The 27,828-nt window shown below is 40.1% G+C and overlaps 1 protein-coding gene across 1 annotated transcript; it reads left to right on the plus strand.

Annotated features, from left to right (window-relative positions):
* Positions 1 to 2,504: 2,504 nt before the first annotated feature.
* On the plus strand, positions 2,505 to 27,825 carry prrc1 (proline-rich coiled-coil 1). The gene is given in 10 exon segments (XM_044173378.1): positions 2,505 to 2,646; positions 3,500 to 3,617; positions 15,570 to 15,642; positions 15,644 to 15,954; positions 20,554 to 20,699; positions 22,434 to 22,536; positions 22,635 to 22,798; positions 23,979 to 24,082; positions 24,553 to 24,655; positions 26,027 to 27,825. Coding segments are annotated over 9 exon segments (1,311 nt in total). The 5' UTR covers positions 2,505 to 2,646; positions 3,500 to 3,520; the 3' UTR covers positions 26,237 to 27,825.
* The last annotated feature ends 3 nt before the right edge of the window (positions 27,826 to 27,828 follow it).

Genomic DNA, 27,828 nt, shown 5'->3' on the forward strand with positions numbered 1-27,828 from the left:
TTGTAAAGGGAAGCAAAGGTGTCCCAAATGCGGAGGTGATCATAGATTTAGGGAATGTGGAGATAATGTACAGGCTAAATCTGAGGCTGAATTTGTGGTGGCCAGTGCTATCCTGTATGCTGTTGCATGCTGGAGCAGCAGGTTGAGGGTACCGGACCCTAACAGACTCAACAAACTGATCCGTAAGGCCAGTGACATCGTGGGGGTGGAGCTGGACTCTCTGGTGGTGGTGTCAGAGAGGAGGATGCTGGCCAAACTATATGCCATCATGGACAGTGTCTCCCACCCGCTCCATGATGTGCTGGTCAAGCAAAGGAGTACCTTCAGCGGAAGACTCATCCCTCCAAAAAGCGCCACAGGAAGTCATTCCTGCCTGTGGCCATCAAACTCTTTAGCTCCTCCCTCTAAGTGTCAGTCTATATGACCCTAAGTCATTAAACTGGACATTGGACCATTAACATCACTGCAATACTTGAAATTATTGTGCAATATTCTCTGTTTAATACTCTGGTGCAATATACTCTGTTCAGTTTAAAATTCCCTATTTATTGATATTTATTCATACTTCTATTACTGCTGTGCAATATCCACCATCTCATAATCATCTTAATAAGCTACACTTAACTTGACAGTACATGCACTATTACTTATTACTTATATTATTACATTGTATTATTATACCGTACATACTTATCATCAACCGGTAAATCCACTTTGTACTTTACACTTATTTTGATTTTATACTTATATCCACTTTGTACTTAATTTATCTTTCCTGTATTATAGTGTATTATATTTGATTTGCTTAGAACTTCTATTCCTGTGTGCACTGACATGATAGTGAGCAGCTGCAACAAAAGTGTTTCCCCTCGGGGATCAATAAAGCATTTCTGATTCTGAAATGTTGTAACTGTGGTGGCCAACACAGTGCAGCATTTGAGGGTTGTGAAGTCAGGAAAAGAGCAGTGGAAATTCAACAGGTAAAAACAGCTAACAACATAAGTTATACTGAAGCAGTGAAGACGGTACAAAGACAAAAGGGAATGGTAGAAACAGACAAAACCAGGAGTAGGGTAAACTACAGAACTGAGAGTAGATAAGCTGATTTTGTTCATTGCTTAGGTAATCAACTGTGAAGATCAAGTTAAACACATGAGAAAATCAAAATAATTGTGAAGGGAGCTGAAAAATTCTTGGCTATGAAAGATCTATCCTGGGAACAGATCAACAAGACTTAAGGCAGAAGGGAAACCGGCGTTCTTGGGAGAAATACCCTAATGATTATTCTTCAATGAAAAGCAAGTTTAATAGCAAATGGTCAAGATTTTAAAGGATTTGTTAAAGGTCTCAGAAATAAACCAGAAAGAATATGTATTCAAGAAACATGGCTTACGCCAGCATTAGATTTTGTAATTAAAGGATATAATAGTATACGCAGAGATAGAGCGGAGGGAAATGGAGAAGGCTGTATAGTATTTGTGAAACAAGAAATGCAATATAGAGTACTGAAGAAAGGAAATGATAGTAATTGAAGTTTGGACAAAAGATGGTACTATTAAAATAGTACATTTTTACAAGGAAGTCAGAAAGGATTAATATGGTGCTGGATGCTGCAAGATGATTCTTGAATGTTGTGGACATATCTGGAGAGGATCTAGATGTTACATTGAGGGAAGGAGCTGCACCAATTCAGACAATTGGGTCTGGGTTATAGAATGGACTATGTCATGGGATCACTTTGGGTGGACACTGTAAATAGTTTACACTGTGAAGCTGTTACAATCCAGTAGGTGGCGGTAATGCGCAATTATGGATGCCAACCGCCATACTCAATAATAGAAGAAGAAGAAGAAGAAGAAGAAGTCTCACTCCTGTCTCCTGAGTAGCTTCCTCGCCTCCTCCTCTGAGGAATCGAGGAGGTACAAACTAAGAAATGAGAAAGGCCTACTGGCAAAGTAAGATTTATCTCAAATGTAACCGACAGCCCCAATTACAACTGTCGTCACAGGACTATACTTCCGAATGACATTTGCAGACTGTATAATGGGCAATAAAAGAAAGAAGAGAATGCTCTTGTTGATATAATTATTTGACGTTAGCAGCTGTTGTAAACATCATGTCACGATTATAGAAGTTAAATTGGGTGTAGCCGATAAAAACAATTAATATCAAGGTCATTAAAGAATGCGATTAGAACAGCGCGCCTTACGAGGCACTAAACAAACGGTGAAAGTTTGATCGCGCATTTGATCATCTTAAATCATTAATACAACTTGTGAATACAAAAGGATCACTTGTACAGCCCTGCTCGCATCATGGTTTGTATATTTCAGCTGTGTGTCACGCCTCTCGTGTACAACACGTGCTGAAAAGACTTCCGCAAAGGATACACCGGTGTATCCTAGCTCATAGCTCCTCGAGATGCATTTTAGGAATTGAGATGTCCTTCAAGATGGCGCGCTGAGATCGAGTTCCGGGTCACAGGCAGGAGGACGGAGGAGACGAGGATGCACAAAAGAGAAATGAGAAGAGGTTCAAGAAAGGGCAACGGTCGAGTAGACGTGGCAACACATGACGACATCAAAGTGGGTCGGTGGTTTATTCATGCGGGTTTGCTGAGCCGTACTGAGCTAGTCTAGCTAGCAGGTGAGTAGTTAAGCTATTTCTTCTTAAATCTCAAAAGAAAGACACACATCATCCCTTCATGCTTATTTCCTGCAGAATTAGATTTTTAAAAAAATTACATGTCACTTTTTCCATATTCACATTTTTCTTTTGCTAGAGTTGAGTGTGTTTGTAGGCTCTCTAAGTTACAGCTGATTTGAAAACTGCAGCGTTCTGTTTTAAAGGAAGCTAATACTGAATTAAACTCCAACATTTTGATGTCGCTTATAAACAAAGGCACATACAAGGTGTAGCGTTATTTAAATGTCTTAATTTGATAATCTTACCATTCTTTTTAAACAAAGGTAGCATTAATCAGATACAACTCGAAGCAGAGCTGTGATATGTCCAAGACTTAACCAAACGTGTTAAAGCGTGAGTCTGCTTAGCAGATTGAAAAAGTTAGCTACATTTTAAACAGGGTGCACTAAGTGACATAGCAGATGTCTGTTGTGTATGTGCTGTTCGTCATGGTATGATGGAAGCACAGTAGTTCCTTCTTCTCGCAATGTTAAAGCATCCAAGCCAGAGTGCCAGTCCGTATTCTCAGGGATGGATTAACCTGGGGTGTGTGTGTGGGTGTGTGTGTGTGTGTGTGACTGAATTCATGTAACTGATAGTGGAAACACCAAATTTGACATTGAAGAAACTGTGTTTAATGTCAATCAGTCTACATATGCAGTCTATGGTCTATACTAATATGTTTCACCAGGTTAACTGGATCGGTGCATCGTCAGTGTATATATACAGGCGTTAGAATTGATTAGCTGAACAACAAGTTGAACACATCCGGATTCACCACAAAGTCTTATTGCAGCTATATTCTGTGCTGAAGTGTAGGTATAAGGCAGAGAAGATGATGGAAGAGAGTGGGATTGAGACTACACCTCCTGCCAGCCCTACACCTCCTCCGACTGTGGTTGCCACAGTGAGCAACCTGCCAGTGACAATAGGTAAGACATGACCTATGAAGTGTTGCTATTTGAGCAGACCAGGGCCCTGTAGTACGAAGCAGGATTTGGGGTTAGCAAGGTAACTTCAGGTTTAAACCTGGGTTCTCAGTCCTACGACAGTGGTTTACTTTCAACCGGGGTAGATTGCCATGGTAACTTATGCTCCGGAGCAGGTTATGTTCAAAATGAGAGATCAACGCGTATAAAAACACTGCCTAAAAAGGCTACTGGCCAATCAGTTTTCTTGGAAAATGGAATCACCATTCATAGACGATCTTGTAATAAAAAAAGAAACGAGAAAAAGCTTGGTGTGCGGATCGTGAGAGGGCCTCCTTAGGAGGGCAAGAGTGTTCAGAGACTGACAAAACCCTTGTGCTTTTGTATACCAAAATCATACTACAACAGAGACTGATTGAAGCATTAAAGCCTTGTACTTGTTGTACTTATAAGATATCAAAATAAGTAATCCTACTTACCACTTTGAATTAGGTTTTAATTCTCAATCCAAGTCTGTTTTACACCACTCGGGTTGCAGCTGAAAGAAGCTAAAATCATCATACACACCATAACTACAGAAAAGCAACACATTAATTTAATGGAATACACATCTTCCTACCTTCTTCTAAGTTTTTTTACTATTGAGTTACATTATACTGTAATGCTGCACTTAAGTCCTACACTGCTCTATTTTAAGTTTTAATTCACCCATTGTCTTAAATTATATCCTTGGTGCTTTATGTATAGTTTTTAATCACCCATTACCCTTTTATTCCCTATGCCTGCCTGCCTACACACATTAGTGTGTAATTTATTCTGATGTTATATATGTAAAGCACTTTTTAACACTGGTTTTGATAAGTGCTATGTAAATAAACTTGTTATTATAAATGCAATTTATAGTCAGATCTACTCGTGCCCTAATGATGGGGCAGTGATATTATAAGCCTATTAAATTATGCATTCACATAGTCTGCAATTTTTGGCTAAGTATACTTCTGCATTTGACAGCTGCAACAGTGTAGCTTTCAGCCTGGATTATGTGTTTAACTTTTTAACACTGGTTTTGATTTAGTATTTGTCTAATATTATAGTTTGCTCTTCATTTGTAAAATATGCTGACAGCTGATTTTAAATGATCAGCTTCTTATCAAGCAGCTTAAGGAGTTCATAACAAGTTCATCATTTGAATCAGCTAAAATATGCAGGACAAGGGGTACTCCAGGAGATTTTTGGGGAACTTTAGGCAGTCTTTTGTTACAGTTCATTTCAAGACACTATGAAAGTACAGTTGGCGAGACAAATGTCAGATTGTTAATCCATGTCAAAGTTATTATTTTTATGTGGTACTGCATTTGAGTCTTTGGTGATCTATCATCACGTCAGCATTCTGACATCCCAGAATATAGAATTGGCTGCCAAAAAGCACAGCGTAGATGAGCTATGTTATTGGAAAATTAAATCTACACAGGAAAACAATATGAAAGTATAGATGTTGAGAAAAAAAGACAAGCAAATAGACAAAACACAAGCAAATTAAGAAAACCTCTACATCAATTTGACAACACACGCACAGCATTTAGAAAACACGCTGCAATACAGAAAACACTACCAAATACAGAAAACACAACCAAATACAGAAACACGCTGCAAATAGCACAGGCAACAACAGGAAGTGCTTCTAGAGGACACTAAAAAGTGATTAACCTGGCTTGGACACACTTGTTGTTACCATGGTGTGTGTCTCATGAAGTTATTGAAGTCAGGTCCATGTATCATCTGTTCATTGATTATTTTCGTTCAGTCTGGATAACGGGTCAAAATTCCATTTGTTCGGTTTTTGTAGGCTTTTAAAATAAACAAAGAGTCTTTGTTTTCTTGTTTTCGTCTTTTAAATGGGTAATCTAACAAGAAAACCAGAAGTCTTATTTTTGTTTTTCTGTTTTGTTTTCTGCTGTGCATCTGCAGTGTGCACTGCCCTCGCAGGAGCACACAGATTCAAAGAAAAAAAATTGTAAAGCATTTTTGAAATTGAACATTATGGCAAATTTCAAGGAATTTGAATAATACACGTTAAATTAACGTACAGTCTCCACATCTGTCTCAATGCATTACATTGTGCACATCTTTTGGACTATTATCTCTGTACATTGCATTATAATTCATACTGTGAATTTTTGCACATTCCTTGGTCAATATTTGGCACATTCCTGCACAAAGTGTACAGCTCTTTCATTTTAAAAACAGAGATATTGTACATACTTGTAATGATATTTTTTTCATATTGTAATTGTCTTTTTTTTTCTATTTTCTGTATTTCTTGATTTTTGTAGTACTGTTTTTTTAAATCTCCTTTTTAATTTTCTCTTACTATGTTTATTGTTATGCACCAAAATAGCAAAGCAAATTCCTTGTATGTGGAAACCTACTTGGCATTAAACCCGATTGTGAATCTGAAGTGCTTTGAGAAACTGGTTCTCCAGCACATCAGTGGTTTTGTTCAGATTGCAGGCAAATCAGATTTGTTTCTCAAATCAGATCTTTGAGACAGACTGTCTGCACTCTTATTTGCAAGTGATCAGATGGGATTTGTGTGTTTAGACCACCAACCTATCTGCATGGGTTGCTGTGGTAACGATGGTGGCGTCAGTAACAATGTATGCTGGTGACATGGCTTTCCAATGTGGAAGCATTATGAAATGGAGATCCATCATTAAACAATCGCGGTGCAGAACTCCTCCGTTGCACTAGACAGACTAAAATCTAAAATCAATCTGGATATGCCAAAACAGATTTGGGCTAGCAGTCTGAAAAAAGCCAAAAACAACATCCCAGCTAACATAGTGGGCTGCGTACCGAACTTTGATACTTTTATGGCACCGACCGAATTGCTTCGATACTATTGAGTATCAGAAAATGGCTTGTCATTCGGTACCAAATTTCGATACCTAAGGAATAAATCTCATATTCGCCAGTGCACCAATAAGCATGCAGCATGCTTGTACCAAGATCTAATAATGTTGGTGACTGGTTGTCTAAAGTTACACGTCGTAGAGGCATGCAGGAAAAACACTACGTTACGTCCAGAGATGGGGCTCATTGTTTGTTTGTTTTTTACTGCCAGCTGCTTATCTGTAGATTTAATTATGTGAACTTTGTGCATGCTGCTTGTTAGCTAGCCAGTGCTACTTATGTTCCTTTTGACAGTTATTTCTAGGTTTTATATAGTCCAATACTGTACAGATAGTCCATAACATAATTTTTGTCTAGTTATCCAGAGTAAAGTGCGCGTAATAAAAACTGTTTCTCCAGCTGCTCCCAGGTCTTTTAACAGCTTCCTCCTTTGAAGTGAGTAATTGTACCATAATGTGTGTTGAATTTTCTTTTTTCTTTTTTTTAATGGATTTTATAAAATTAGTATCGAAAAAAAGTATTGTTCATGTATCGTACCAATATCAAAAATTTCGGAACGATACCCAGCCCAAAACGTGGACCCTCACCAATTTGCATACAGATCCACAGAGGATGCCATCTCCACTGCCCTTCACTCAGTCTTCACACCTTGAAAATTCTGATATAGGTGTTGCTGTTTGTTAATTTCAGCTCAGCATTCAACACAATCTCCCCCATAAAACTAGTACTACGCTATGCAACCAGATATTAGACTTCGTCACAGACAGTTCGGGTTGGCAGTCACACCTCCTCCACTCCTCCAAACTTTTGTCACAATTCAGTGGATGTGCTGAAAAAAATCAGCTCTGTAGGATGTATGTGTGATTTATTTTGTAGTTATAAGCCACACCCACTTTAATCAATCAAATTTTATGCATCGACTGAGTCATGACCCTATATCGTGTGAACCGAATTACGTACATGTACGTCCATGTAGCCAATTACGAGATACAAACTTCACATTTGTGGCGCTCCTTAGTGGTAAAATATCCCAAGACTGCTCAGCGAAGCTCGTACCTAGCATCCAAATGCGTGAAACAAGTTTGGTTATAATCGCTTAAGCCAATTTGGATTTATGAACATTAACTTTATGAACTTGAGACAGGTCTAAAAATTTATAATTTCAAAATGGATTGACGTGTGGAAATTTCCTTTAACTTTAGATCAGCGAAGTCCGTAGATGATCCTGCCAAGGAGTTGAAGAGAGAAAAAAGTCGCAAAATTTGACACTTTTAGAGCAGAAGACCATTGGAGAAAAGATGCAGATGAATTGAGAGATTAAAATGATGAAAGACTCAAAGTCAAGCCATTTTTCGAGATAATTGCAAAAACGTAAACTTGATTGTGCCACCTCGAGGTCAATGAGTGTCATTTTATGTGAGTTTGGTCTTACGGTTTTTGCTGCACAAACAATTTTAGCAGAGAAAAATAATCAGAATCAGAAATACTTTATTGATCCCCGAAGGGAAACTCAGTGCACACAGGAGAAAGTACTAGCAAAAAAATATATAATACAATACACTATAAAAACTATTAAAAAAAAACAGGTCAGAAAATAAACTAAGTACCAAGTGGGTATAAGTATAAAATAAAATATAAATAAAATAAATAAAATAAAATAAGTGTTAAGTACCAAGTGGGTTTACCGGTTGATGATGATAATACGGTATAAATGCAATATAATAAGTAATAAGTAGTATTGCAGCAGCAGTAATGCCAGTCGGTCTGAAGCCAGTGATGCTCTTCATGCCGCTCCAAACCTCCCTCATGTTGTTCTGCTGGAGTTTCCGCTCCAGCATCCTCCTGTACTTCTCCTAAGAGAGACGAATAGAGAGAACAAAAACGATAGGGCTCCATCAGCGAGCTTCGCTGCTTGGACCCCTAAATAGGAAAACAGACATCCACGAACACGAAATTTTGACCCTGATTCCGTTTTTTGTTTTCCGGATTGAATGAAATAATTGAATAAATGGATGATACATGGACCTGAATTAAATAAATTCATGAGTCACAAACCATAGCAACAACATGTCCAAGCTTTGTTCATTACTTTTTTAGTGTCCTCTGAAAACATTTTCTGTTGTTGTCTGTGCTACTTGCAGTGTGTTTGTGTATTTGGTTGTGTTTTCTGTATTTGCAGCTCATTTCTGTATTTGGTAGTGTTTTCTGCACAGCATTTTCTTATTTGCAGCATGTTTTATAAATGCTGCGCATGTTTTGTCAAATTGATGATGATTCTCATAAAATGGGCTGTTGTAATGTCATGCCGTTATATAGCAGAACTGATTTATGTGTAATGACCTGCATATATTAAACACTTTGCTGACACCTTTCTTCCACCTTGTCTACTGTGGTGCTGCGGTAAGCGTATTGTCTCATTTCTGGTCACCGGTGTTTGTGTTTTACAAGTAGCATATTTCTGATGCTCTAGCTCATTACAGTTAATTTTTTTCGATTATTCATTAAAGTGACTATCTGCTATACATTTCAACGTACAGTAGTTCTGCTCAAGCACTCATAGCTATCTCCTTCCTTTAATGACTTTCTTGCTAATCCCACAGTTTACACGCTATTCATTTTTGCTAGCTACCGCTCTTTAGCCTAGCAGCTAGCAATGGCGAATCTCTCCCTCTCACTGTACTGCTCTCTCTTGTTCGGTGTGTCAAATGTTTAGCTATTCCTCTGCCTCCTTTAGTGATAATGGTACATGTAATAAATGTAGTTTATTTGTAGCATGGGAGCTCAATAATTAGCTGCTGTAGTTAGCCAGCCCCCAGTAGCCAGTGCGGACCGACCAGAGGTAGCTCCTGTTAGCTGTCCCCCAGCAGCTCCCGAGCCAGGGAGGCTGGGTGACTGTCCGAAGGAAGCATAGCCCTAAGCAGAAGCCCACGGTTCACCACCAACTTGTTCACATTTCTAACAAGTTCTCCCCACTCAGCGACACACCCGTTGAGAAACCATCACTGATTATTGGCAGCTCCATTTTGAGAAACGTGAAGTTAGCGACACCAGCGACCGTAGTCAAACGTATTCCTGGGGCCAGAGCGGGTGACGTTGAATCCTATTTAAAACTGCTGGCTAAGGATAAACGTAAATACAGTAAGATTGTTATTCATGTTGGCTGTAATTTCAGTTTTTTATCAAGTTTAGTCCTTAAAACAGATTAAATCATTATTGTAGAGGATTTCAATATTCATGTGGACATTGAAAATGATAGCCATAGTACTGCATTTATCTCATTATTAGATTCAATTGGCTTTTGTCAGAGTGTACATGAAGCCAGTCACTGTTTTAACCACACCCTCGACCTTGTTCTGGTATATGGCATTGAAATTGAACATTTAATAGTCTTTCCACAGAATCCTTCTTTATCGGACCATTATTTAATAACTTTCGAACTGCTATTACTGGACTGCACGCCATTAGACAAAAACTCTTACTCTAGATGTCTAACTGATATTGCTGTGGAAGGAAGCGATTCCATCTGCATTTAATTCAGTGTTGTCTCAATATAACAGAGGACTCCTATGCAAATTGCAGCCCCTCCCAAAATGACCATCTGGTTGATAGGCTCACTGCGAATGACACTCGATTCTATCGCTCCTCTAAAAAAGAAGATAATAAAACAAAGAAGGTTAGCTCCATGGTATAACCCCCAAACCCGCAAATTAAAGCAAACATCACGGAAACTTGAAAGGAAATGGCGTTCCAACAACCTGGAAGAATCTTTAGTCTGGCAATATAGTCTTAAAACATATAGGAAAGCCCTCCTTAATGCCAGAGCAGCTTACTACTCATCATTAATAGAAGGAAAAACAACCCCAGGTTTCTTTTCTGCACTGTAGCCAGGCTGCCAGAGAATCATAGCTCCATTGAACCATGTATTCCTTATAGCCCTCAGTAGTAATGACGAGTTTCTTCAATAATAAAATTTTAACTATTAGAGAAATAATTCATCAATTCCTGCCTTCAACCGGTACCGACTTATCTTCAAACGCAGGAACCTTAGAAACAACTGTAAAACCTGATATATATTTAGACTGCTTTTCTCCTATCCACCTTCTTCAACTAACTTCGACAATTAATTCATCTAAGCCATCAACCTGTCTCTTAGACCCCATTCCAAATAGGCTGCTTAAAGATGTTTTACCCTTAGTTAGCACTTCATTACTGGATATGAGCAATCTGTCTTTAGTAACAGGCTATGTACCACAATCCTTTTAAAGTAGCTGTAATTAAACCTCTTTTTTAAAAGCCCACTCTTGATCCAGGGGTTTTAGCCAACTATAGACCTATATCTAACCTTCCCTTTCTCACTAAGATCCTTGAGAAAGCAGTCGCCAATCAGTTGCCAATCAGTTGTGTGACTTTCTAAATGACGACAGTTTATTTGAGGATTTTCAGTCAGGATTGAGAATGCATCATAGCATAGAGACAGCACTAGTGAAAATTGCATCAGATAATGGACTTGGCTCTGTACTTGTTAGATCTTAGTGCTGCGTTAGACACCATTGATCATTACATCCTATTACAGATAATGGAACATGCAATTGGCATTAAAGGAGCCGCACTAAGCTGATTTAAATCCTATCTATCAGATCGATGTTAACAGTGAGTCCTCCGTGCAGGCCCAAGTTAGTCACGGAGTTCCGCAAGGTTCTGTGCATGAACCAATTCTATTCACCTCTATATATACCCAATTATATCTGTCGATCAAGCCAGATGATACTAACCAGTTAGCTAAACTTCAAGCATGCCATAAGGGCATAAAACCTGGATGACCTGCAGTTTTCTAATGTTAAACTCTGACAAAACTGAAGTTATTGTACTTTGTCCCAAACACCTCCAAGACACATTATCTAAAGATATAGTTACTCTAGATGGCATTGCCCTGGCCTCCAGCACCACCCTAAGGATCCTCTGAGTTATCTTTGATCAGGATTTATACTTTAACTCCCACATGAAACAAATTTCAAGGACTGCCTTCTTTCACCTATGCAATGATGCCGAAAAACTAGTGCATGCATTTGTTACTTCTAGGTTGGACTATTGCAATTCCTTATTATCCGGCTATTTAAGTCCCTTAAGACTCTCCAGTTGATCCTGAATGCTGCGGCATGTGTACTGACAAGAACTAGGAAAAAAGATCATATTTCTCCAATATTAACTTCTCTGTGCTGGGGCCCTGTAAAATCCAGAATAGAATTTAAAATCCTTCTCCTCACCTACAAAGCTCTTAATGGTCAAGCACCATCATATCTTAAAGATCTCATAATACCTTATTACCCGACTAGTACACTGCGCTCCCAGGATGCAGGGTTACTTGTGGTTCCTACAGTCTCCAAAAGTAGAATGGGAGCCAGAGCCTTCAGCTATCAAGCTCCTCTCCTGTGGAATCAGATCCCAGTTTGGGTTCGGGAAGCAGACACCATCTCCACATTTAAGAGTAGGCTTAAGACTTTCCTCTTTGATAAAGCTTATAGTTAGGGGTAGCTCAGGTGAGCCTTGAACCATCCCTTAGTTATGCTGCTATAGGCCTAGACTGCTGGGAGACTTCCCATGATACACGTCTTTCCTCTCTACCTCACCATCTTTGTGCATTTTTATCCCATTACTGCATGTTACTAACTCGACATCTTGTCTCTCATATCGTTCTGTTCCTTGTCATTTTTCTCCTCTCTCCTTCTGTCACTTTCAGCAGGTATTTCTGCCTCCAGAGCTGCAGAGACTGGATCTTTGGTTGTGGGCCACTTGCTGCCCCGTGTTCCTGCTCAACAACTGCTACTACAATTGTTGTTATTGGCTCTGTTGCTAATACTGACATTATTTTTCCAATGCTTGTTCATGGTGGGATTTGTTGGGTCTCTGTAAATAATATTTTCCAAAGAGTATGGTCTAAACCTGCTCTATAGGAAGAGTGTAATGGGAACTTCTGTTAATTGGCATTATATAAATAAAATTTAATTGTCTACAGAGGCACCATTAATAGGCCTGTCACAATTACATGATCGCCTGATCACAATTATTTGAGCTGACTGCGATCATTTTGCATAATCGTTAGATTCCACAATCAAGGAAAGTTATTTATTATTAGAACTATTATTTCTTATTATTTAGACCTTCATCTTGATATTTAGTCATATTTGCTTCTATTGGTAATATATTATGTTTAATCCAGGTCTAGGCCTACTCTGAATAATTAGGGCCTGAGCTTGAAAGTGCAAGGAAACTATTGTTTTTGTAGGGATGATTATTATTATTATTATAATTAGTATTATTATTATTGTTGTTGTTATCATCATCTTAAAATGCATTTTTTAGGGGCTTAGGATGCTCAAACTCTTGAAATTTTGTACACACGTAACAACTCAACAAGTTCTGCAGTGCTTGTGCTCGGGCATGGCCAGGGGGCTTTATTGCGCCCCCAATTGCATGGTTGTGAAAAAGTTGCTCATCTTTATGAGATTATCAGGGTTCATTGCACTCCATAAAAAAACATTTCTTTTAAGAGAGGTTTCCCAACAGAAAGTCAACCATATTTGACTTTTAGCCTTCAAAATGGCTAGGGATAGTGGAAAGCACACACAACTTGGCAAACTCATCAGAAGGGGTGTGTTTTTGTTTTCTGGTATAGTCTGGGGCTTGTGTGTGGCAAAATGGCTCGATAGCGCCCCCAAATTTTGGGGCAACTTGGGCAGTGCAATTTAAAGACCTTTTACAATGCTAAATTGCTTTTTAGGTTTTCTCACACTGTGTTGCCGTGGCGATGCGGCAAATTCCATGTTCTAAAATTAGTAACAGTGCTACCTTGTTCCAGAATTAGTAACAGTGCCACCTCAGCTCCACATCGTCAGATCTCGGGTTGAGGACATTTAAAGGCTAATTAGGAGTTACATTGTGTGATCTACAGTTGATACATGGCAACATCGTGTGTGATTTGTGCATGCCCATCATGAGTTGATGTGAGCTGTGTGGATATAGCATAAGAAACATGTCGACCTAAGGTTTACACTCTGTAGGCTACCAAGTTTTGGATCCTACAGGTAGCCTACATTTCCATCAGCTGGGTTGAGGCAAATAAACTGTCTAACTGAGCATGCAGTCAGTTTTCTGATGTCAAAACTCATGAAATAAAAGAGCTTGGCTGTGTGGACTAAACTGCTATTGGGTAGGTTATTTTGTTTTAGCTCATATAAAACTTCTTACTTAAAATTTCTTACTTTCCGAAGCAAGATGTGTCATAGAGGTGCCAATAATGAGTCTCCTCGTTCATAGCAGAGTGTCTCCTCTACTGATGCAGCAGTGCATTTGACAGCTTCCATCGCTGTCAAATGCATCGCCGCTGTCAAATGCATTGCCGCTTCCATCCAGCTTTTCTAATTAGATAATTTGCATAACAATGCTTGGATTGGAACATGGCTTTGTGTTTCTTCATTGCATATTAACTTAAATAAAATCAAGCTTCCTTCTATATTACTTAACTGTGTTGAACCACTTTTTCATTACATTAGGTAGGCCTACACAACAGTTTTAGAACAAGCTATTTAAAATAAATCTCTGTGCAGCGGATTGTTTCAGAACCCGCAAATGGCCGCATAATTTTGATGAGAAGCCGTTTAAACTAACAGCATGGATTTAGGCCTGGTTGCAAAGCCAAACGCAACAGCACCTCTGTGTGGCATAAAATCAACACAAAAAGACAATTAAATGGTTAATCGCAATTATTTGTAAAACAATTAATCGTCAACTGAAATGTTGTGATTTTGACAGCCCTAGCGACATAGTGAAAGCAGAGGAGCGACAGCTCCAGTCGTCTGTCAGTGTCACACAGGATGACTTCAGGCACACTGTTGCTGTGTAGGTCTCCTGCATTTTGGCAGTATGGTTTTCCAGCAGAATTGTGTACAGAACCAGATCCTGTAATTTGCCAGCCTAAAATGTCAATTTAAAGTATGGAGTAGCAGGTCAAATATTCCATGACTGTTTAAAAATGAGCTTTTCACAGATATATCTGTATTGGCATATACATGTATGACGGTGTAGTCCCTCATTCGTCCAGGAGTGTTCCATCATAGTCATCTGGACGCTGTTTTCAGAATCAAGACGTTTCGGCTCCCATCCGGAAGTCATTCTCAATTGTGAAAATGATCTGAGAAATTTAAGCTACTCTGTGTTACTTAAGCCCTACCCTCAGGAAGGAGTCTTCCTGAGTTTCTGCTGTTTACCCTGCCTAGTTTCACCTGAAACTGACCTTCTTTTGTTTCAGTAATCAGGCCTATTGTTTTCTGGCTGCACCTCCCTCATCACTGTTAAGTACCTGATTAGCATATGATTGGCTTGAAGGTGTTAATACACTGTGGTAAACCATTGGCAAGTTGAATCTCAGACCACCATTTCTGTTTAAAGAGGGGTTTTCTTTTTTCACAAAAAGGGCTTCTTTGACACCTCTTTCAAACCATCTCTTCTCTCTACTTAGAATCTTCACCTCACTGTCTTCAAATGTGTGGTTTGTAGCTTTTAGATGCAAATGCACTGCGCTCTTCAATCCTGAGTTAGCGCAACACTTTAAGACAGAAACTCGTTCATCCTAAGGACAAGATGCCCACATAAAAACAGAGCAATGTAGTTTATTCAATTCAATGCAGTGAGGAAAACTGCAAAGAACGGTACATAGGTGAGACTAAACAGCCTCTTCACAAAAGACTATCAGCACAGACGACACGCTAACTCGGGATTGCAGATCACTGTGCATTTGCATCTAAAAGCTACAAACCTTTTCTACGACATACATGTGTTATAATAAGTAACAAGACGCTGCAGTACAGTCTGAGGTCCATCACAGAAGGAGAAGAACCACCACTGAACAAAAACGTTTTGACTTGATGGCATCCTATGTAGTGAATGGGCTTAAACATGGAAAGCCTGAACTGTACATTGAATTCTTGACAAAAGGGACAGTAAGAGGTATATCTGAAGTGTAACATTAGTCCTTTTGTGTTTCAGGTCTGTCTAGCACTCTGTCCCTCCCAGGCACCAGCTCCGTCTCCATCGGTTCCCCCTCAGTCTCCACCGCTCTCCCCTGTTCCCTCCCTCCCTGCTATCAGCGGCCCTCTGGCTGCACCCACCTCCCTATCCTCCCAGTTTCCCCCAGCCTCCCCCTTCACCAGCAGCTCTCCTTTCCCACCTTCTGCCTACCCCTCTTTGCCTCCTCTGACATCCCCCATCAGACCACCTGCCCCCTCAGCTCCCGGCATGTCGGCCCCTCCTGTAGGCCCGCCAGTATCCAGCTTCTCAATGAGTGCAGGATATGACATCACAAGGGGTCATGCCGGTCGAACACCACAGACACCACTTATGCCAACATTCTCCAGTCCTACCGCCATGACAGGTAAGAGCCGCGCATGCGCCAACGTGCATGCTGCCTCTTGCCGTTGCTCCATCTTACTTTTTCCAACTTTTAGCTTTCCCTTTTCGTCAAAACTTGAGTAACTTTTGTGTAAGTGTAATTTAAATTATGCTCTTTACGAAAATGAGAGTAGTTTTTCGCCGTGAAACATCTTCTCCTGCTACTCTGTAAGGGCACCGCTGCAGAACAGCTGTTTGGCTGCATTGTTTACACCAGGGTACAGCTGATCACGCTGAAGCGAGCGGCATGGCACCCAGGACAACCGATGTCCCCACTGAGATCTGGAGGAGGACACACCAAGGATGCAGAGGTGGAACGAAGTGGCGAGTAAAGAGAGAGGGGTCCAGACAAAAGATTTTTAAGAACAAGAGATTTAAGCCGTGTCTGCCTTCTCTCATCATGGGCAACGTCAAATCATAAAATGGACGAGCTAACGGCGTTAGCCCGGAGTCAGACGGAGTTCCGTGAGTGTAGTTTGACATGGCTACACCAGGATATCCTGGATCATAACGTTTCCATCGACGGCTTTCAGACAGTTCGGGCCACCAGGGATCACACCGGGAGCGGTAAGCGGAAAGGTGGCGGGCTTGCTGTGCTGGTCAACAACAGATGGGGTAACCCTGGTTACGTTACTATAAAGCAGAGTATCTGTAGCCCGGACATTGAACTGTTAGCTGTGGGACTCCGGCCATATTATCTGCCACGTGAATTCTCACATGCCATTGTTGTGGCTGTTTACATCCCCCTCTCTGCTAACCCGGCATCGGCGTGCAACGGCATTCATATCGCTATAGCACAACTCCAGACTCTGCACCCGAGTACACTCATATTAATCTCGGGTGACTGACAACCATGTCAGTGTTTCAACAACACTGACTGATTTCACCCAGTATGTGAGTTGTCCTACTAGAGAGGAGAGGACACTGGACCTGCTGTATTCTAACGTTAAGGATATTAAGGATACGTTAAGGATACATTAATATAGACTACACTTAACTTGACAGTTCATGCACTATTACTTACTACTTGTAATTATTACATTGTATTATTATACTGTTTTATTAATATCATCAACCGGTAAACCCACTTTGTACTTTACACTTCTTTTATTTTTATACTTATATCCACTTGGAACTTAATTTATCTGACCTGTATTATAGTGTGTTATAATTTTTTTGCTTAGTACTTCGATTGCTGTGTGCACTGACGTGATAGTGAGCTGCTGTAACAAAAGAGTTTCCCCTCGGGGATCAATAAGTATTTCTGATTCTGATGCACACACCGGCTCCTGCTCATCTCCCCTCTAACTCAGCTGCTGTCTGCCCTCAGACTCCTCTGAATCCACTGCTCCCCCCTCCTCCATCTTCCTGGGAGAGTCCTACTCACCCCTCAACCAGCTCTCAGGCTAACGGCCCTCTCCAGACTGACGACTCCCCCCCTCCCCCGCCTGTAACCTCTGCTGTGAGCCTGACTGCTGACCAGGTGAGAGGACAGGTGATGAAACTCAAACAAGGCTGCAGGCCCCGATGGAGTTAGCCCCAGGGTGCTAAAAGCCTGTGCCCCCCAGCTATGTGGAGTCATTCAACATGTCTTCAACCTGAGCCTGAGTCTTCAAAGGGTCCCTGTTCTGTAGAAGACATCTTGTGCCGAAGACGCCGCGTCCCAGTGGCTCCAAGGACTACAGACCGGTGGCACTGACCTCCCACATAATGAAGACCCTGGAGAGACTGGTGCTGGAACAGCTGCGGCCCATGGTCAGACCCCTCCTGGACCCCCTTCAGTTCGCCTACCAGCCCCAGCTGGGAGTTGAGGACACCATCATCTTCTTGCTGAACCGCATCCACACCCATCTGGACAAGCTGGCAAGCACGGTGAGGATCATGTTTTTTGACTTCCCCAGTGCTTTCAACACCATCCAGCCTGGGTGAGAAGCTGGCAGCGATGCAGGTGGATGCCCTGTGTCCTGGATTGTCGACTGACTGGCAGACCACAGCATGTGCGTCTGCAGCACTGTGTGTCAGACAGCGAGGTCAGCAACACTGGGGCCCCTCGGGACTGTCCTCTCTCCCTTCCTCTTCACCATCTACACCACAGACTTCAGCTACCACAGAGTCCTGCCACCTTCAGAAGTTTTCTGATGACTCTGCTGTGGTGGGAAGTATCAGCGCTGGTGATGAGACTGAGTACAGGGCTGTGGTGGGTAACTTTGTCTCATGGTGTGAGCAGAACCATCTGCAGCTCAATGCAACAAAGTCTAAGGAGCTGATTGTGGATTTACGGAGGGCCAAGGCACCAGTGACCCCAGTTTCCATCCAGGGGGTCAGTGTGGACATTGTAGAGGATTACAAATACCTGGGAGTACACACGCACAATAAGCTGGACTGGGCTAAGAACACGCAAGCGCTTTACAGGAAGGGCCAGAGCCGCCTCTAATTTCTGAGGAGGCTGAGGTCCTTTAACATCTGCCAGACAATGCTGAAGATGTTTTATGAGTCTCTGGTGGCCAGTGCAATCCTGTATGCTGTTGTAGCAGGTTGAGGGTAGCGGACGCTAACAGACTCAACAAACTGATCAAGAAGGCCATTGACATTGTGGGGGTGGAGCTGGACTCTCTGTCGGTGGTGTCAGAGAGGAGGATGCTGGCAAACTACATGCCATCTTGGACAGTGTCTCCCACCCACTCCATGATGTGCTGGTCAAACAAAGGAGTACCTTCAGCGAAAGACTCATCCCCCCCAAAATGCACCACAGAGCGCCACGGGAAGTCATTCCTTCCTACACTTATTTTAGCTTTTATACTTATATCCACTTTGTACTTAATTTCTTACCTATATTATAGCGTATTATATTTTGATTTGCTTAGTACTTCTATTCCTTCTATTCTCAAGTGCACATTGACATGATAGTGAGCAGCTGTAACGAAAGGGTTTCCCCTCGGGGATCAATAAAGTATTTCTGATTCTGATTGTCTTCTTCTTTAACACACTATTTACATTGTCAACATGTGGAACTGGGGTTCCTTTTTTCAGAAGTGTTTCATAAAGCAAAATTACCTGTTAAGCCAGGCTTGCTCAGTAAATCATGGCTTGTTTTCAAAACACAGGGTTTTATCCAAAGTTCCTCCCAGCAGCTCCTCAGTACTGATGCACTGTGAACAGAAGTCAAATCACAGCACATATCATATTTATTAATTCGGCGTTATTGCAAAGTTAGAGCTCATACCTTTTTAATTTTAGGTATCTCAACCCACATGTGTTTCAAAATGCACAAGGGAAAAATATATATAATGTATACTGTATATATTTGCTTTAGACTATTTGAATATTTAAACTAAAGCTAACAAATAACTTTAGATATGTACTCTTTTTTTAAATGTCATGTAAACAAAATCCATAATACCCTGAAACGCTTACTAATAAAACAAGAGGATGCAGACAGCCAATCTGTATTTAAACAGTATTTATTCTGCCATGTGGAGGCCGGTATGTCATTTTTACCAATTAAGTGGCAAAATCAAAGCAAACTGTAGTTCCTAGATAATGAAAATTTTCACGAGAAAACAATCCCACCACAAGGTCCAGTTAGTAGCTGTGCTGGATCTTTCAATCATATCACATGATCTTACTCAGCAGATGGAGTCCGCTCAGTTAGTCAGTCAGAACTGGGTGGTGTTTTTAAATAGGCTCCTACTGTACATAGTAGACAGTGTTATCCTATCTGCTGTACAAACAAAATCATCGAAATCATGTGTTTTGCTAGAGTTTACATATGACATATCTCTTATCTGTATTTTGGCAGGCAATATACTGTATTTTGTTGGCAAGCAGTTTTTGTTTGTCTGTTCTTGGCAGGTGAACCCAAATGTTAATGTTAGTGGATGTTTAGTAAAATTTGCACGCACACTTAATGCTCATGTGTCTCGTTCATCCCCATTTGGAAAGAACGGCAATGCAGAATCTTTGCTAATATGCATTTTCAAATGAGTCACTGTTACTGGTGCAACTATACTGTTAGCTGGAAATTGGTCAAAGTGTAGTGATGCATCTAACAATTATTTTGATCGATCACTGATTATTTTCATGATTAATCATTGGGTCAACAAAATATGAAAAAATAGTGAAAAATGCCTATCACGTTTTCTCAGAGCTTAAATTGCTTGTTTTGCCGATCAACAGTCCAAATCCCAAAGATTTTCGGTTTACTATCACAGAAGACTTAAGACAACCAGCAAATATTCATATTTGAGAAGCAAGACCAGTGGATTTTTGGTTTTCTGCTTAAAGATGGATTGATGGACAAATTAAAGGTTAATAAAAAATGTAACACCTAAACAATGGAGTACTCCTGGGATTTACTATTACACTTCCATAAAGTCAGGGGACTCAGACGAAAAACAAATGGTCAAACTCCATAAACACTGAGTCCTACACCTCCCGTAATGCAATGAGTTGCATTATTTAGTAGACCCTCCCCTATTTCAGTACGAATACTTCTCCTCTTAAGCCCCTAATTGAAAGTTGGTACATTTGTCTTGTTAGTTTTGCTGAAGCTTTTTTCAAGTTGTCCCATCGTATCTTCCAGGTGTAGTGTCAAACCCGCTGGTTCAGCAGCCAGCCTTGACAGGAGGATTAGATACTGGATCTCCCATCACGTTCCCAGAGGAGCAGGAAGATCCCAGAGTGTCTGGAGACACCAACACTGGTGGAGGCATCTGGGGTTTTTTCAAGGTAATAATGCTCTAATCCAACGTGGCTTGACATAACTTGAGAGAGATATACGCTTGTTTTATTGACTTCAAGAAAGCTTTCGACTATTTGGCATAAAGGGCTCTATTACAGACCTCTACATTGTGGTATGGGGGTCAAAATGTATGATCTGATTAAAACAATGTATTTAGAAAATGGATGTGCTGCAAAAATTGGAGTCAAACAAACTGAATCCTTCACGCAGAGAAGAGGTGTTCGTCAGGGCTGCAGATGAAGTCTCTGTTTTTACGCTGATGACCATGTTCTACTGTCTCCTACTGAACAAGGACTACAGCAACAGCTGGACATAGTAGAAAAGTGCTGTCAGAACTGGGCCCTGTCAGTAAATATGAAGAAAACTAATGTCATGACTTTTTACAAATGCCCCAGATGCCAGGAGAACAAATACCAGTTTACCATTAATAATCATATCATTGAACATAGTATGAGTTATACCTACCTTAGTATAACCATTACAGCATCAGGGAGTTTCAACATGGCAGTGAATGCACTAAAAGAAAAAGCTCAAAGAGCTCTAAATGCAATTAAGAGAAAATTTTATAATTTTCAAATTCCAATTAAAATTTGGCTTAAAATATTTGATAGTGTCATCTAGCCCATTGCGCTATATGGTAGTGAAGTATGGGGTCCACTCAGTCTCACCCGTTGAGACAAACATCCAGAATCTTGACCTGCAGAATTCTGCAGATACATTTTACATGTACACAGAAAAACACCAACAAATGCATGTAGTGCAGAATTAGGCAGATGCCCACTGATAATTAACATTCAAAAGAGAGTGCTCACATGTTTTAATCACCTTAAATCCAGCCCCCTAGACACCCTCCATTCCAAAGCCCTCCAAACCCAAGAGCTGAGCCCAGAAAAGAGTCCCCTATGTCAGCTGATGCTAAGACTAACTGCCCCCTCTCAGACACACACACACTGACCAGTCTCACAACAACACTGCTATCCAAACACCAATCAGAGTAAACCAAATTATAATGCAATGTAAAGAAACCTATTTGGAACATTGGAAAGAAGAAACTAAAAGCCAGAGTAGATCAGAATGTTATCTGGCCCTAAAAAGAGATTATGAATTGCCAGAATATCTCTCTGCTGTCAGAGATAGAAAGCAGAGACAGATCCTAACCAAGTACAGGCTCAGTGACCACAAACTGGCAATCGAAAAAAGAAGACACAAAAAGTCCTGGCAACCAAAAGAAAACTGTATATGTGGTCACTGTTCAACAGTTGAGGTTGAGACAGAGATGCACTTCCTCCTACAGTGTAAAACATTCAATGAAATAATCTTCATTTACTTTAACAAGTTCAACTCTGTAATCTCAGATTTCAAAGAAGAAGACAGGGCATATCTTGCTGCTCATTTATTGGTCTAGCTCTGAAAACTCCAGATGTAATTTGCACCTCCATTTTTTTTACCATGTTTGTTCCTGATCTAGTTAACTCCAGGTGAATAATTATTAGCACATAGTCTTCTTCTAAAGCCTATTTTACAAAAGTAATAAGGAAATAAACTATTGCACATATGACAACTGTGGCTTCAACAGAAAAATAAAATATATGTTGTTTCTTTGTGTTGATAGTGAAACCGTTAAAGTGCAATTCATCTGTATGGATGTGTCCATTTTTAAAATTACCCTCAACATCAGTGTTCTAACAGTCATGTCCTATGTTTTGTCTGTGTGTCCTCAGGGAGTAGCAGGCAACCCTGTAGTAAAGACAGTCCTGGACAAAACCAAGCACTCTGTCGAGTCCATGATCACCACTCTGGATCCTGGCATGGCTCCATACATCAGTAAGTCAACCTGCTCTCTCCTCATCACCCCATAATGAAAAAAGCTGACTTAACGTTCAAATGTCATCAATAAATGTTGCTGTATTGTTGCTCTCCAGAGTCTGGTGGAGATATTGACATTGTGGTGACTTCAGATAAGGAGATGAATGTGGAGGCAGTCAGAGACGCCTTCCAGGAGGTTTTTGGGATGGCCATGGTAACTGGAGAGCCTGGTCAGTCTAACATTGCCCCACAGCCTGTGGGCTATGCAGCCGGTGTCAAGGTCAGTTCACTGCTGCTTCTCCAACCTGATTTTTTTTTAATTTATTTATTTTTTTTACATTTTCCGAATCAAAGTAACAGAGGGCAGAACTACTGTAGTAGAGCTTTACATGTTTACAGGATCATGTTTCATCATACTTTTTCCTTCATACTCATCAGTTCTGACCAAAACCTTGGGAACTGCTTCAATATGTTGTTGTAAAGCAAATTTCTACTTGTGTTTTGAGTTACATGACTTTCCAATAATGTTGAGAAAAGGCAAAGAATGAAAGAATGTTTTGTTTAGATTTTGTGGATACCAGTGGTAATAAAAAAAAACTTTTACTGCATGTAGGGCTGCCACTAACAATTATTTTCATTATTAATTAGTTAGGGGGGGGGAATTATTGGATTTTGAGAATAAGGTCATAATTTTAGGAGGAAAAAAAAGTCATAATATTTCAATAAAATAGGTTGCTTCAAGAAGAGGCTTCAAGGATGAGGACTAAGTGGTTGGTTTGGCAAATGTATGTCTTGTTGATTTCCCTTCTCCCAATAAAGATCAGCACACAGCCACTTCAATAAAATTTGCCTCATCCAGAGAGGTAGGTGTCTATCAGATGGTTGTGTCACGGCGTCTGTTCTACAACAGCAAATCTTCATTTGAGCTGGAAAAGCTAGAAAATGAATCAGTGAATGAACAGAAAGGCATTCAGCAACTACTGCATTTTGATAATCAATTAACTATTCAATTAATCAACTAATCATTTCAACTATAGACTTTCATTGGCTGAAAATTCCAGTGTTCTAATGTAAATTATAGACAAATTAATACACTTTCTTTGGACAACAGTTTATGTAGAATATAGTATATAAACCTTCTTTCATTCGGATCTCTCTTTCCCTGCTGTTCTTCATTACCAAGACGTGCTAACTTAGGTATGCAAACATATGGGCACTTTCATAATAAGACATTTCTTTTGAATGTTTGAGGGTCACTTTTAATCTCCCTACAACTCAATTCTTTAAGTACTTACAGGTCAGGCACTACATTTGTTCATTAAGCCATTCACCCTTCTCAACTGAACTGTTCCTAAAAGATTTCCCCACAGTATTTTAACTCATAAGTCTGTTCCGGGAAGCAGTGAAGGGTTTTCAATGTCTGTGTGTCTGTGTGTGTGTGTGCGTACGTGTGCGCGCAGGGGGCTCAGGAGCGCATTGACAGCTTGCGTCGAGCTGGTGTGATCCATGAGAAGCAGCCAGTGGTCTCACTGGAAAACTTCATCGCTGAACTCTTTCCTGACAAGTAAGAAGAAAACCTCTGACTGACACCAGCATACACTGGAACCAAAGATGTTTCTTATTCAAACTATTTGAACATGCTTTTTTATTCCACACACACATCTCTACGCCTTACACACTCAGTGATGGGAAAACAATAACCCATATGCAGTGGAATACAACCCAATTCAATAACCCTGCAATAAACACTACCTCTGGATTTTGGGTAGTTTGTGGTAGTTTGTAGTGTAATGGACTGAATCATATTACAATGCTGTTTACATGTGAAAACACCAGTCTTTTCAGAGAGAAGTTTGAGGGTTTGTCCGTTGAGCTAAGAATGTCCTGCAGGCGTCATTTAATAAATGATTGATGTCTATCCAGTAGCTCATCTGAATTGTCCATGTACTGTATATAATCAATTCAGTGTGTGTAAATAATAATAAATGCAGACATAAAAGTCATGAATTTTCAGAATCCGTTTGTTGTCTCCAGGTGGTTTGACATCGGCTGTTTGATCCTGGAGGACCCTGGTCACAGTATCCGCATCGAGGTCTTCACTCAGGCAACTCCTCTGGCTCTAGATAACGTCCAACAGGTACAAATGTAGTGACACATTCACTTGTACCATGGAGTATTAGGCCCACAGTTTGAGGGGGGAAAAATTCAGCTTCCAAGGATAAAGTTGAAATATTTTGAGAAAAAATTTGTAATGTTATCAGACTTTATTTCAAGAAAAAAGTTTTAATTTTACAAGAAAAAGTCCTAATATTTCAAGAATAAAATCAGAGTTTTACAAGAAAACATATATTAATAAAATAATAATTAGAGCGAAATTCCATATGGCATGATTAGATCGGGTAGGCTTGACAACGTGCATGTTTTAAATTGTGGTGAGTCCGGTTATGGGCTCACACATTATGTAATTGGTTTCATTTCAGTATCTTAATGTCTCTGATAATATGGTTCGTATTGGTAAAAAGCTGAGATTTCCAGAAAAAACTAAAAATATTTTGAGACAAAAAGTTAAAGTTATGAGGATAGAGTCAACGTGTTAGTATGTTTCTCCAAAAGTGCTTGTCGGAAATCCGAATAGCTTCAGAAACCATCTCCATCCCCACACTTTTCCGACATCGGATTAGTGTCCGACCATTCCGACCACCATATTCACACGATATCACATCTCCCCCCTCTCTGTGACAGCTGGCTTTTCACTCCACCTTCCAGTGTGGCCATTCAGAACAACTATAAACACTTTTGATTTCAGATGTGGTTGGACAGCACGTTGTACGAACCTCTTCTTTTCTAGTATAACGCAGCCCTGAAAATACAGTAATTTTATGAGAAAGTATTCTGACTTTTTTTTTCTCATAAAATAACTACTTTCTTCTCAAATCGTTAGGGTTTATTTCTCAAATTCTACAATTTTACTAGTAAAATAAACATTTTCAAAATATTAGGATTTTATTCCTGAAATATTACAACTTCATTCTAACCTAACAGTGACCCTAATACTTGGTCATACACTTGGAACAATAGTAATTTCATCAATAGTTATATTACTGACTATTGAAACCACATCGATTATGAAAACAAAGGAAAAGAAGCTTGGGTGAAGCTGACCACCATGGCTGACCTATTGAGACACTTTTCAAGCAACTAAACCAACACATTCTAAACATACTCTCTCTCATCTCTTTAAGTCTCCATCCATCTGAGGGCTACTGCCTCCCAGCTCACTTTGTTTATATACTATTTGAACAGACTAATAATGTATAGTCTGAATTTCCTTGGCACTGGCATCTTGCATCCATCTTTAGCCACTTCAGTTTTCAACACCTGTATTTGCAGCTTGGTTTATTGTCATTGATAAATATCAGCTTCAGCCATTGAAAACTTTATTCAATATCACTCCCTTAGAAACCGCCAGCAACTTATCAAACTGTTTTTGTAACCATCCCCTGTGCAGGCTCAGTCCCTGACCCCTCCTGACTACAGCCTGCGCTGGTCAGGTCTGATTGTTACAGTGGGTGAGGTCCTGGAGCGCAGCATGCCCAACATCAACAGAACCGACTGGCACCAGGCCATGACGGGCATGACCCAACGGCAGATGATCCAGAGCGCTACCAAAGCTCTGGCTGGAATCTACAAACAGCAGCTGCCACCCAGGAGCGCGTGAAGCTGAATGGTTTCTGTCACATGCTGGGAGGAGGTGGAGACACATTGGAGGAAAAATTAACTTATGGTACAGCGAGGTTTCTCGTAACTCCCCATCCATCCTCCATGTGTCCTTGTGGGGCAAAGCCAAATGCACATTTCTTTAACAATAGTGATGTTTGTTTACTGACATTCCAACATGTCAGCCTTTTTGCTGAAAGGTCATCAAATATCAAATCAATACTTTGTTGCCAACTCAGGCTTTAAAGAAGACTTAATCTTTTAAGGAGGATAACGAGATGATCAGTTAATGGTTATTACACATCATGTATATTAATATCAACAACCTTAACAGATATTGTGGTAATATTTAGTTTTCTTATTTTGTTTATGAATGCTCATGGTTATTGTAGAAGCTATTACAAAGACTGTGTTGCAGTTGTATTCTATATACTAGAGGTTGTCGCAATTTTGGAAACCCTACTCAAACCTTACTTGCATGAATTCAGTTATTATTTCTGTTGTTTTTTTTGTTTTGTTGTTTTAAAAGAGACACAGTCCAAGATGCAGACAGACCCAAACAGAGAGAGATCACCAACACTTTGACCTGAAACCTGAGACGTGTAGAAAAACATGACCCTACCTGACCCAATTAGACTGAATGTAATGTGGACCTGGCCTGACTCGGGCCCTGGGTTGGGTCATGGATACTGGATATATAGACATGGATATAGAACTGGGTGGACCTGTGGAGTCCTCTACTATATACTGCAACACTGTAAATTCTACTTTGTACTAAAGTTGGAAGTGCACTATTGTGGCAGTTGGTATTCAAGATACTAGTGTAATTAATATGAAGCAATTGTGCTGCAAATGGTTGGTTATTTTGAAGTATTTGATAATGGCAAAATGGTGATCTCTGCTGGACAACCTTTGGTGTTGCAAAGAGTTCAATCCAAGACTGAGGTTTTGTTCAGTAAAGGTTAAATAATATAAAATGACCACTGTTCATTGTACAGTTCTGCTTCACTGTGGAAGATTGACAATCACAGCCTGTATTCAAAATCAGTGTGACACCTCTGAGTGTCTACGAGTGTGGTGTAAAAAGGCGTCATTTATGATAATTGGATTTTTGCTGCATTGAAGTGAGGATTCATCATTAGTTCCCTGCTTTGCCCTGTTGATAACCCAGCCTTGCCCTTAATGCCTCACTCTAAAGTCAAGCAAGTTTAGTCTGCGTGCTGGTCTTTCTATGTAAACTTAATTTAATCATTTTTCCAGTGTGAATGCACTAAATCATTTTAGAATCAGTATATAGTCTGCAACTGGGACACAGCTAGAATGGTCTGATGGGTCAAATGGTGTCATGTTTTAGATATAATGTATTGGTTTAAAAAAACAGTATCACATTAATTGATTATTGCATGTTTATTGCAAAATATTAGCTCACCATTAAATTTGTGCACTCGTTAGGTAAAAACACATTTTGATCCATGAGTAATTGCAACAGGATGCTAACAGTAACCTGGGGAAGGGTGGAAAGAACATTCTTCTGTGTGCTTTGTGTCCTCTTAATGTCTTTTTACACAAATAAATCACTTTTTCATGTTGGTT

The sequence above is a fragment of the Siniperca chuatsi genome, linkage group LG18 (assembly GCF_020085105.1).
Source record: "Siniperca chuatsi isolate FFG_IHB_CAS linkage group LG18, ASM2008510v1, whole genome shotgun sequence".
NCBI classification, from domain to species: Eukaryota; Metazoa; Chordata; class Actinopteri; order Centrarchiformes; family Sinipercidae; genus Siniperca; species Siniperca chuatsi.